General features: G+C 37.1%; 1 protein-coding gene across 7 annotated transcripts; it reads left to right on the forward strand.

Moving 5' to 3' along the window:
- Positions 1-5,116: 5,116 nt before the first annotated feature.
- On the forward strand, positions 5,117-13,026 carry LOC130434520 (neurofilament heavy polypeptide-like). 7 transcript variants are annotated; one of them, XM_056764722.1, is made up of 8 exons: positions 5,117-5,269; positions 6,859-7,070; positions 9,234-10,017; positions 10,113-10,154; positions 10,374-10,453; positions 11,591-11,634; positions 12,463-12,637; positions 12,971-13,026. In XM_056764722.1, exons 2-7 carry the CDS (start codon positions 6,861-6,863, stop codon positions 12,632-12,634), a joined length of 1,332 nt encoding a protein of 443 aa, XP_056620700.1. In that variant the 5' UTR covers positions 5,117-5,269; positions 6,859-6,860; the 3' UTR covers positions 12,635-12,637; positions 12,971-13,026. The 7 variants fall into 7 exon arrangements, with proteins under 7 accessions (XP_056620700.1, XP_056620718.1, XP_056620741.1 ...); XM_056764740.1 differs by having other exon boundaries at positions 9,234-9,936; XM_056764763.1 differs by lacking the exon at positions 12,971-13,026 and adding an exon at positions 12,314-12,350 and having other exon boundaries at positions 12,463-12,600.

A 13,026-nucleotide genomic window follows, 5' to 3' on the forward strand; every position in this document is an offset into this window, starting at 1 on the left:
TGGGCCTCTGTTCACTTCAGGCACTAAGAACCAAATTCTTGCTACCAGCATCTTCGTACTTCGTCTTTTTTCAGTTTAGATCTGCTCTCAAGGTTTATGGAGTTCCCTGGGACTCTCCAGTCTCTCCACATCCTATGTGGGATGTGATTGCACCCCCTCATGGTCGGACATCTGTTTCATGTATATACAGTTGTGTTCAAAATTATTCAACCCCCACTGAAATTGATTGTTTTGGTCAGTTTGACATTGATCATGATCATTCAGTCATCCTGCTTACGATTAAATCAAAGAGGCACGTGTAGGTCAGACAAATATAACATAACATTTATAATGAAATAACCACAAATGTCTTTTCTGAGCTCACATCATTATCAGTTTTATTCAACCCCCAAGTGACATTCAATCTTAGTACTTAACCAATATCCTTTTACAGTTATAACAGCTTTTAAACGTGAAGCATAGCTTGACACAAGTGTCTTGCAGCGATCTACGGGTATCTTCGCCCATTCATCATGGGCAAAAGCCTCCAGTTCAGTCACATTCTTAGGCTTGCGCACTGCAACTGCTTTCTTTAAGTTCCACCAGAGGTTCTCAATCGGATTTAAGTCTGGTGACTGCGATGGCCACTTCAAAATGTTCCTGCCTTTAATCTGCAACCATGCTCTAGTGGACTTGGAGGTATGCTTGGGATCATTGTCCTGTTGAAAGGTCCAACGTCTTCCAAGCCTCAGGTTTGTGACGGACTGCATCACATTGTCACCCAATATCTCCTGGTACTGAAGAGAATTCATGGTACCTTGCAGACGCTGAAGCTTCCCAGTACCTGCAGAAGCAAAACAGCCCCAAGCATGATTGACCCCCCGCCATGCTTCACAGTAGGCAAGGTGTTCTTTTCTTCATAGGCCTTGTTCTTCCTCCTCCAAACATAGCGTTGATCCATGGGCCCAAACAGTTCTAATTTTGTTTCATCAGTCCACAGAACACTATCCCAAAACTTCTGTGGTTTGTCCACATGACTTTTGGCATACTGCAGTCAACTCTTCTTATTCTTTGGGGACAGCAAGGGGGTGCGCCTGGGAGTTCTGGCATGGAGGCTTTCATTACGCAGGGTGCGCCGTATTGTCTGAGCAGAAACTTCAGGACCCACATCTGACAAATCTTTTCTCAGTTCCTCAGCAGTCACACGGGGACTTTTCTCCACTCTACGCTTCAGGTAGCGCACAGCAGTCGAAGTCAGCATCTTCTTTCTGCCACGACCAGGTAGCGTTTCAACAGTGCCCTTTGCCTTGAATTTGCGAATGATCCTTCCTATGGTGTCTCTTGGTATGTTTAACATCTTTGCAATCTTCTTATAGCCATTGCCCTTCCTGTGAAGAGTAATCACCTGTTCTCTTGTCTTCCTGGACCATTCTCTTGACCTCACTATGTTTGTAACCACACCAGTAAATGTCTAGAAGGAGCTTAGTATCACAGTCATTTTAAAGCTGCCTAATTGGTGCTTATTAGGCTTTATTGCTGCTCCCTGATATCCACAGGTGTTTTCAATACCTGATTGAAAACACTTCATTGAACCTCTGTTCTTCAGAGTGGTAGTCTTTAAGGGGTTGAATAATTATGTCAATGAAGAATTCACAAAAGAAACATTTACTACCGTATTACAAAACTAATTGATGTCATTTTAGTTGCATATGGTTCTTTAAGAAGTCCTTGTAGGATTTCATTCTGAATACAATTACACTAAATTCCCTAAAACCATTTACAGCATTGGGGGTTGAATAATTTTGAACACAACTGTATGGCAGACTCAATGATTACAAGACTAAACCTCTCTCTATTCAATCTATCTGGAATTGCGAATTATCCTGTCTCAATATAAAACCTGACTGGGAGAGGGTGTGGTCAAATCTCGGTTTAACGTCTAAAAATCTTGCACATCGTCTTATCCACTTCAAAGTTATTCATAGAGCATACATTACCCCCTACAAGAGGTTTAAAATGAAGTTACAAGCAACATATAATTGCCATATCTGCAATAGTACAATATCAGGTACCTTTCTCCATATGTTTTGGGAATGCCCAATTGTTTCTACTATGTGGACCTTTGTTAATTCTACTTTATCCTCTCTATTACATATTGACTATGATGCAAATCCAAGTTTATATCTTCTTAGTGATGACTCTGATCTGGACGTAGGTCTGATAAAAAAGAAAATGCTGTTTGCTGGTTTCACATCTGCTAAAAAAGCAATAATACAGAACTGGTTCACACCAACTATGTGTAAAAAAACATATTGGATTCATAATCTTATAAATATAGTGTCCTTTGAACATACAACAGCACGTCTTAATAAGGCTAAACCTGTTACTATTGATGCCTGGCACAACCTTTGGTCCGATATACTAGAATATGTGAATAAATTATAGTCACTTATATTCTCTTTCCTCTTCCATCACAAAGCAGGAAGCAGGTCTGTTGCCCACTTTTCTGTCTGGATGTTTTGTTATTTATTTTATCTTTTGATTGATTTATTTTGTCTTTTGTTTTATAATGTTGTTATTTTGTTTTTCTTCTTCTCTCCCTTTTTTTGTTGTTGTTGTTGTTGGTTTTGTGAGTGTTTTCGTTGTATTTTGAACTAATAAAAAATGTTGATCACAAAAAAAAGAACTGTGTATATTCACTCCTGTGTTCCCTGTATCTTCGTCTATAGTCTTAAATGTTATTTTCAAAGTTAACCTATGTGCATTATACTGGTCTTATTTCCTTTATTAAAGTGTTTTTGTTACGTGCAAACTTTTGCCCTGGTCTATTTCGAAATTCTGTTATTATTATGAAGACTTTGTTACATTTCTTTAGTGATATAACTTGCTCAGGGCATGATAACATTACAAATAAACCTTAAATTTCAAAATTCCTCTTACCCAAATTTTCAGCCATTTCCAGATTCTGCAATGGGTGTATACTTTTTGAGCAGCACTGTAGCAGATAAATTGTGATCCAATCATAGACCCTTACACCCTTACAAATACAGCCATTTAGCATAACAAATAAACAGTATGAATTGAATTCTTTGTTAGTAAGTTATTTACCGTATATAGTAAAAGGGTCCATTTAAGGGCATATAGCCTTTTATACTGTCCAAACATTGATATTAAAGGCTTCTATGGTAGTATAATGATCTAGAATTTTCTGAATTTTACAGAAGAACTTTATGACGACTCGGCACCTGTCTCTTCCAACAACAGTTCACTCAAAGACATGAGTACTTTTTTCACCTCTTGTCCTGCCGCAAGCTCAAACTTTTTTGATTTTTACTGTTTTATGTGTTTTGTATGGTTGTCCTTCTCCCAAGGGTGACAATCATTTACGATCACAGTATCAGTGGCACACTCACAGAATTTAAGAGAGTAGTGCTTTCGAAATTATAGTGCAGCCATTTTGAATATTTTTGTGTTTCCTTCTTTCCTAATATTTCTCAATGACTCTACTTTTGGTGAGTATTATTTTTTAAATGAAAGTTCTTTGTCAGTGATTTGCATTTTCAATCTGCTGAATCAACTATGTAAAAACGTAACAACCTTGTGTCAATAACTTTGAAAACCCCTTCCTTACAAGTGTAAACTGACAGTGCTAAAACATAATCTTGTTTAGCTCAATAGAAAGTAATTAAAATATTTAACAACAATGAAATATCATTAAAAGCATAGAGAATGTTCAGTATAAGTGCAAATAAAATGGGTAAAATTGTTGAAATATGTCATTTAAGATTTATCTAAGCGCATTAGTCAATTATTAACAAATTACTTTTTAGATCTGTTTAGTTCATAGGGGTTGTTTAAATAACTTATAAATACATGGTACAGTGCGAAGTTATCTACTTATAAAATGTGGATGTAATGTATATACTAGGCCTGATTTAGAACATGGAACCAGGTTAATGAACCCATGTCTCCTACGTCATTGTCCTTTTCTCTAGCACAACCTTATAAAAAGTAAGGCCCATTAGTTTACTTCAGTTGAGCGTTTAAAGCTGAATGACATAGTGTACAATAAGAACAAATAACTTCAGATCAGTTTGTAGTGAAGACTGAATATGTCTGAGATTACCCTGGCAAAGTTCTCTGTTTGTGAGGATAGGAAAAATATAATTGAGTTTGGAACTTCATGTGAAGATGTCATGACTAACAAAAACAGTGACAAACTGCACAAAGGTAACATACTTCAATGTTTATGGTCGACTCTTATTTTAGTTACATTGATTTGAAGATGTTTATAATTGTACAGTATTTTTAATTTCTTGAGCACATTTGTTAAATGGTCTTCTTGTAAAACCTCAAATTCACTCATGTTACACTTTTTCTAAGGTTGTAAAATAACTTGGAACAGACGCTACAGATGCTACAGAGTGGCTGCACAGTTTCTTGGACTGTTGTGTGTAGTACTGCTGGCAGCTATCATTATGCTTTATGTTGAATACAAACGCATACAAACCAATAATAACTACGTGAGCGACGAAAGAACTGAATATCTTCTATCTAATGCTCTTGCCACAGATCAGCACCTAGTCAGGTTCAACAATCTTAGCTTGGAGAATGAGCAGTTGGAAAACAATTACCGTTTAATTCAGGTTAGCTACAGCAGTTGTGTTGAAGAGAGAGATCTATTACAGAACATAACTGTCAACATACTGAAGGAAAAAATCAGCTCCAATCACTTATCAGTAATCTGGTCAAAGATAAAGACAAGTTGCGGATATTAAGTAACAACCTGACCACAGAAAAAGATCAATCAGAAAGTAGATATAAGGCCATGGCTGAGCACAGAGACCAAATACAATATTGGTGTAACAACGTTACAGATGAGAAAAATTGGTTACAGACAGTTAACAGTCACCTATCTGAAGAAAGAGATACGCTGACCAAAGAGAGAGAAAAGCTACAGTTGGAGAAAGGTGGACTTCAGAAACCACTGTCACATTTTGGTAAGCACATCTCAGATTATGACATTGGTTCCTTGTATTGATTGACAGATATAAATTAATATTAATAATTATGCTAATATTTATATTAGATCCATATAGTTTTAACAACCTGGTCTCATGGGTAAGATGTACCTCTGCACACTTTTTGCAGCGCCACTAAATACGTTCTAGCAGGTACATATTTCTACAGTTTTACGACACGAAAGTCCACTGGGGGCGCTAAAGAGAAGACCTCTGTGTGACACATCGATGACGGTCGACTCCACATACAACACGATTGAGCGTCAGAGGTATGTACAGTATATCACATTATCCTAATGCTGTCTGCGTTATTTTAGTGAAATTGTAAAGTGTCACGTTGTTTTACTGAAACATGTTTGCTCTAATGGTAACTAAACTGTAACGTTAGAATCATGCGACTGCCCGTGACGCCAGTAGGACAGTTAAGTGAAGCTAACGCATGAGTAATTTAGCTAGCGTTAGCCACCGCCGACAATTAAAGTTTTTTTTTACAATTACCTTTACGAATTCTGCGGTAGATTTAGTAGCTATGTGGCTTGTTATCCGGTAAGCTTAATAAAGCTTTTGGCGACCTTTGAAAATATAAATAGATCGCTTTATAATTCAGTTTATTGTTCGCAGTGGTGGACAGTAATGACGTTTTTATCTTTTTACTCCGCTATATTACATAAAGCATATCGTTACTCCTTATTTGGAAATAAAGAAATTACGATGTGCCCCTCATGAAAGAAATGATTATTTTTAACGAACCGGGTAAATCGGTTCGCAAATCACGCCAAATGATTCATCTACGATTGTATGAACAACTCAATGATTCAAATGAGCCGTTCATAGCGAGTCTTCAGTGAACTGAATTCACGCGCGCGTGCGCGCTATAAGTAAGTTACTCATGTCCAGTTTAAGGATAATCTTTGTAACTGAAAATCACACTTAGGTCAAAACCTACAGTTGTTGGTGTAGTCTTAATCTGCAGACATCGTTGAATGTGGACACATCGAAGTCAATTTGAAATGTTTAAGTGAAAAGACGAAATATTATAGTAACAGAAGTTAAAAAGTAATTTAAACGCATGCATCATTCATCATCCCAGTTGATGTGGTATTATAATGTTATGCATTTATCCATGCGTGACCTCTGTTTTTAACTTGTTTTTCAACACATTACATACGTGACAAGCACTAAGCCGAAATAACTTATTTATTTATTTATATGAAAATGTTTCTAACCTGAGAAACTACATGATGGAATAAGAAAGGACGTGATGTACATACTTACTATCAGTGATACCTGCTGGGGTCGTTTTACCCCACAGACTAGGTTTAATAAATAATTATGGAAAAATATGGTCCATAAAATGTAATCCCTTAATACAGTTTGTATTCTTATGTCAAATATAACTCAGATTTTCTGCAAAACGTCAAGCTTTAAAACACTTTTCCATTAACCAATGAAAATTGGTTGTATTTGTCTATTGGCATAGTTGTAATTAGGCTAAATTACATTTTAAAATACTTTTAATCAGACTACAGGTAATTCAAAAACGTACAGTGAAACGTTGAACTATCAGGTTAGTCTTTCCATGTAGCACCAACTTGTGCCAATGCCATGCTTGCATATGAGTACATATTACTACATTTATTTATGTATTGAACATGCATTTTATGTAGCAGCCGTACCTGCCACAGAATGAGTGGTGCTCGAGCTAAAGATAACTGCCCATGTGGTTGGACTTTAAAGTAACAACCTCGTTTTAAAAAGTTAATTTATGTTATAATGATATGTAACGTAACAATTTGACCCCTTTTTACTGGATCATATGGTACAAAAATATGTTGTATTACTTTTTTCTTCTATTTAGAGATGCCGGGAAACACACAGAAATTGTGCCCCGGGTGCAACACCCTGATAAGTGTTGCATTCAAGACATGCCCACTCTGCAAACAACTCCAGCCGTACAAAACAAAAGTTGCAAAAAAGAGATGCAACTTTCAAAATAAGAAGGCTGAATGGAAGAAGTCAATCGAGAAAAACAACAACAGGACAGTTGTACTTAATAGCTGCCATGTAATGGTAAGTTTAGGTCAGGGATAAGCATACAAATAGGCCGATTCATGGGGTCAACTCAGTAAACGTAGTAAAGTTAAACGGTCAATTGTCATGTTTCCATGCAGCTGTCAAGTAAACTTTTATGAAATGTGAAAAAAAAAGAAAATATGAATCACATGTGTTTCCATCAACTGGTTTTGAGTGAATAAATTCCTGCAACGGGATCCTTCCGCCATGAGGCCGTCCCGTTCCCCCCCCGGGAAAAATACATTGATGAAAACATGGCTGATGAAGCAGAAATAAATATGTTAGTGATAGCATTTTGATGAATATTTAGTTACAAACCAGTAGTAATTAATTTCTTGATATAAGTAGACATGGGCTGGTATGAGATTTTGGTGCTATAATAACCTTGCTCAATGAATACCACGGTTTCACGGTATTGCTATTACAACACTAAAATGTGTTACCTTCAAATGTATGCATATACATAGAGACTGGACACAATTCATTTCAGTTTGAACCATAACTTGTGTGTCAGGTAAAAATAAAGCCTTAAAATTAAAATATTCTTAAAAAAAAAATATATATATATATATATTAGACATAAACATCAAACATTGAATTACATGATTAAACAATCTATTCTTATGCAAACACAGCTCTTACCTTAGAAACTGTATCACATAATTTTTTTTGTGGTTTTGAAACCTTAACTCTTTTAAACCTTGGTATACCTTGAAACCGGTATGCGGCCCATGCCTACGTATAAGTGGCACATTTTAAGAGTTTTTTTCCAATGACCATAAAAATGAAATGAAATTAATATTTTAGTCAAATTATTTCATTCTATGCATGTTTTTTTAATTTAAAGTTTTTATTTCAGCTTGACAAACTTGCTGCCCTTGATTTCTTCCCCATACTACTTTTGGGAAAGAAATTAAAGGGAAAGTTGGTGGCCGATGCCATCCTTGGAGGGGATTACGTTTTGGATCCCGATTTGTTTCAGAGGGTTAAATTGATGTATGAAGCAGTGCTAAAGAGTACGTTTTTTTTACTAATATTAAGGTCTGTAATCTGGAAACACTGATAATCCACATGTTTCATTCTCTTTATTTTTCATATGGATGCAAAGGGTGAACCATTACATTTAGCCATAATAGGATAAAGCAGCATGTGGTGGCTCTATTGCAAAACAATACTATTGCCTGAAGTCAACAAAATAGATAAACAGTATTAGGCAGACTGTTTTGTGACAATAATTACAATTGATGGGAGAAGACATGTTTTAGGTCTATCAATTGCCCCTGATTTAAGTTAAGGGTAAAAAATGATCTACCTATTCCTGATAGGGGCAGTATACTGCACATGTAGTTTATGCTTTCTGGCTCATAGCCTTTGGTAAGAATTGATCTTCCTGTGGAAACAATGTTCTGAAGCTAGCGTTCTTTAAATTTTGGCCATGGGCCAGATCATTGATAGCTCAGGAGACCTGGATGTAATCTCGTTATTGTTTCATTTATGTATCCATTTAATCACAGATTTTGCTCCATTTCCTTAAAACAATCAGTTTGAGACAGAGAAGATATGAGGAACTCTATTGTAAACTTTTACCGTAGATAAAAAGAAAGATCTACTACATTTCCCTCTCCACAACAGCTTTGAACAGTCTTCTTCTCATAAATTAGTTAGGAAAATTTCAGCCTCCTTCACAAACACCAATGTTGTCTTGTGGGAGAAACAGAAAATGTAATATTAATTTAAGTATAAACTCTGCTTGACTATTTATCCTGTTGAGACTTCACCTTAAACACCTTTGGAGAAATTTGGTTCTAAAAAGTGATAGAAGCATGAGAATACATTTAATATTTTGGGGTTGGATACCTCCTCTTTATATACAACTAGTTGCAGCTTCTTTAGCATTATCCCCCTGTCATAATCATGAAAATTTAGAATGCTCTGATCAAAAGCTAAGTACAGTATTGCCTTGATGACTAGATCTCTTGACATATACCGTAGATCCTTAATGGCTCTTTTCAATCATAACATAACACAACACACATGTAATGTAGAAACCAATACTATTATAAAAACTAGCCTCTTACACTTGCATTCAGATCATCTTTGTGTTTTTAATAATTAGTCATATGCAAAGTTCTTAATTTTGATCTTTGTCTTGTCTGCAAGTTCATTGTCAAAGACAGAAGAAGGCCACAAGTAGCACAGAAACTACTGACCCTCCAGAAGCTACTGCCACCAGCCCTCCAGAAGCTGCTGCCACCAACCCCCCAGAAGCTGCTGCCACCAGCCCCCCAGAAGCTGCTGCCACCAGCCCCCCAGAAGCTGCTGCCACCAACCCCCCAGAAGCCGCTCCCACCAGCCCCCCCAGAAGCTGCTGCCCCCATTCCCCCAGAAGCTGCTGCCACCAGCCCCCCAGAAGCCGCTCCCACCTGTCCCCCAGAAGCTGCTGCCACCAACCCCCCAGAAGCCGCTCCCACCAGTCCCCCAGAAGCTGCTGCCCCCATTCCCCCAGAAGCTGCTGCCACCAGCCCCCCAGAAGCCGCTCCCACCAGCCCCCAAGAAGCTACTGCCACCAGCCCTCCAGAAGCCACTGCCACCAGCCCCCCAGAAGCCACCAGCCCTCCAGAAGCCACTGCCACCAGCCCCCAAGAAGCCACCAGCCCTCCAGAAGCCACTGCCACCAGCCCCCAAGAAGCCACCAGCCCTCCAGAAGCCACTGCCACCAGCCCCCAAGAAGCCACCAGCCCTCCAGAAGCCACTGCCACCAGCCCCCAAGAAGCCACCAGCCCTCAAGAAGCCACTGCCACCAGCCCCCAAGAAGCCACCAGCCCTCCAGAAGCCACTGCCACCAGCCCCCCAGAAGCTACCGGTATTGATATCACAGGCTCATCAGAAGCCACAAGACCCCAGGCCCAGAAGGCCAAAAATAGACCAAGAAATGAAGTACACTGTATGTCCTTAATACTCAGTAAAGTGTGTCTGAACTCTTGACATTCTTAAGAAGTAATAACTTACTGTATAATAAAGTGTGATGTCTTGATGCAGATCCAGTCCAACAGATGGAAGCCAGCAAGAAAAAGAAAAAGTGTTAAGTACATTTTCTGTATATACATTTGCATCAGTAGCTTTCCTGTAGCCCATTGGTAAGAGCTTTGCATTAACAGCTTTGGATAAAAGCGTCTTCCAAATGAATAAATGTAAATGTACATTAATATGATTTATTAACTACTCTTTGATTCTGCAGTCGCTGTTTGGTTTTATTTGTAGCAATATACTTATTTCAAAATAATATTGCCTATCTTTCAGATGAGTGTCCAGAATGCTGTAGGAGAGTGAGCCAAAACAACTTTGATTACTCCAAGGTTTTGAAAAAAAGAGTGAGAGAGGTTTGTCTTTCCAAAGCATTTTCACACAGTCTTGCATTATATCGATGTACTTGCAGTCATAGACTACTTAAAAAATCTGCTTAAAATCCTTCCAACCATCTCATCTGCCCCAACACTGCTTAGCGTCAAATTGTAAAATTGATAACCAGACTAAAAATACAACATGAGATGAACCACTCTACCCAGTATTTTCAGATTGGATTAACTTCAGGTTTTTTCTTTGGTATAACAATTGTGATTCATAAACCAACAATGACAACAGGCAAAGAAAAACTATTATGTAAAAGATAAGGGTGAATAGTCCAGCTAAAGCATACACTGATCACCATAATGGTGACTTAATAAAATAAATTCACATTGAGCTAACATATTACTAACATAATAACATAGTGACATCACTATGATCATCCCATGACCTCATGTGTTGACTGTGTAGTTATGTTGCCGTTTATTTAATGCTAGTTATTCTAGGCCTTTGTTGTTGTCTGACCAGTTGAAACCTACGATTACACACTGTTCTGTAAATTAACATACTTTGATTTTCCTTCATAGCCTTCATACCTTTTGCAAGTATTGACATGAACCTTTAAAACATTCTTACATTTAATTAATAATGGTCTTAAAATTGTCTTAAATATCTTTAATTTTACTTGTTGAAACTTGCAGAAGCCCTGAAAATGTTAGAGCATAGATAAAAAAGGATAACACTCTGGACATGCTGAATGTGAAGTTAACATGAATTGAAACTGAATCACTTTGAATTCTTTGTATTTAATAAAAACGCATTTGGCCCCAACAATGTATTCATGTGATTGTTACTGAGCTGGATCATGACATCATTGTTTTCTTCAAAGCTGCTGTTTTGACAGATGAACTAAGTAAAAACTAATCAATAAAGACTGAACTTAATAATGCTGGACATTGCCACCCGTTTTTCTAGAGCTGCTACACAATTTATATTGTAAATAAGCAGTATTTAAATAAAGGTTACATGATGACATAACATGATATGTTAGGACTTTACCACTGTACATTTTACCATCACAATTGCAAGATTTGTGCCATGACACACATGGCTGGATTTTGTGTTGTGGAAAGTTGTGTTGTGATCATGCTTGTTTTTTGTTTGTTCTATAGGGAACAGAGGAGGTCCTCATTCGTTGGGTTCCATGCAAGACCTGGTACGTGTACTAATCGACGGTTTATTACATACAGACCATATACAACAGTTTTAATATTTGGGTAACAGTAACAATGTCAATAGTTCACTGAAATGTTAAAATATTTTCAATTGTTATATTTCATAAAGTGATATAACAGTTTGCTTGCCTGACAGAGTCACTCAGCAAATGTAAATTTTTACTCAAAACGTTGTCTCTTACAGTGGGACCAAATGGAAGGACTCATGGGAGCCTTCTTCTTTTCTTGAAGAATGAATTAGAAATATGTAAATTAATTTAAAAATGGGGCTTGTTGTTCATTGCCTAAAATGTATATTCCTTCAGGAATAACCTAATAAAAATCAGTTTTGTATGCATCATTATTGGACATGGTATGTCACTTACAGTATGTCTTGAAAATTTAATGGTGCATGTGTTGCCTTTTAAACTTCCAAAATGTTGCTGTTCAATATGAAATTGAGTCCATGTGCAAGAGCAATTCAGCTGTCCTGCCTGCACCCCAGCAATGCTTACATATTGGTTGAAGGAAACATTACTGTTTAAAGTGTATTGCAAGGTATTCTAGAATCTACACATTCACACATGAATGGCAAAATACACAACTATGTATTGTACACCAAGTTACCTTTATCCATGTCAAATCTTAAATGTTAGTTCCATTTGTTCTTGTTTTTTTTAGATCTGAAAGTGGTCGGGATGTGAATACATTTCAGAATGTATAGTTATTTGAACACAAATTATTCTTTCCTTTTTCATATACCTATTTGATACAATTCTTACATCATGACATAATGATCATTTGTCAGTTACGATTTTTCGACAATGTAGGTTATTGGAATATGCATTTGTGTTGGGGCTTGGTTGGCAGCCAGAGAGAATTCCCACAAATCCTGCAAGAAGGTTTATGAGGAGCAACTGGAGTTGGCTGTCTGCAGGCACGTTGAGCAGAGAACATCACAATGCTGCTGGTTCCATCTTAGGGCAGGAAGTGGAGAAGTAGTTGGTATGCTATGTAGATGTGCAATCATACAGTATATAGTATTTGGATAAAAGACCAGAAGAAGCCATGGCAGTTGTAGTTCTATCTTTTGATCTATTATTCATTGGCGGTGCAATAATTATGCATTCAAAGCATCAAAAAGATTTAATATTGGCAAATAATTACATTAAATAGAAATACCTAAGAAAGACAAATGTTTCTATTTACAAGAAACATGTTAATGGCTTCACATAAAATGGACAGGACTGAACAGTATAAACTGTATTATGGTGATAAAAATATCAGATAACAAATAATGATTCATACTAATAATAATAATTCTTCTCATCATTTTAGACTTCTAAAGCTATATAGATCCCCCTTGGGACCTGGAAACCCTGAATGCTCACCTT

Source organism: Triplophysa dalaica, chromosome 2 (genome assembly GCF_015846415.1).
Source record: "Triplophysa dalaica isolate WHDGS20190420 chromosome 2, ASM1584641v1, whole genome shotgun sequence".
Taxonomy (NCBI): Eukaryota; Metazoa; Chordata; class Actinopteri; order Cypriniformes; family Nemacheilidae; genus Triplophysa; species Triplophysa dalaica.

What these genes read in the sequence shown, in the direction of transcription:
- LOC130434520 (XM_056764722.1), top strand. Translation starts at nt 6,861, where the DNA reads ATGCCGGGAAACACACAGAAATTGTGCCCCGGGTGCAACACCCTGATA. An exon ending in TTAATAGCTGCCATGTAATG is followed by an intron (nt 7,071 to 9,233) that starts GTAAGTTTAGGT and finishes CTTGTCTGCAAG; the next exon opens with TTCATTGTCAAAGACAGAAG. An exon ending in TGGGTTCCATGCAAGACCTG is followed by an intron (nt 11,635 to 12,462) that starts GTACGTGTACTA and finishes TCGACAATGTAG; the next exon opens with GTTATTGGAATATGCATTTG.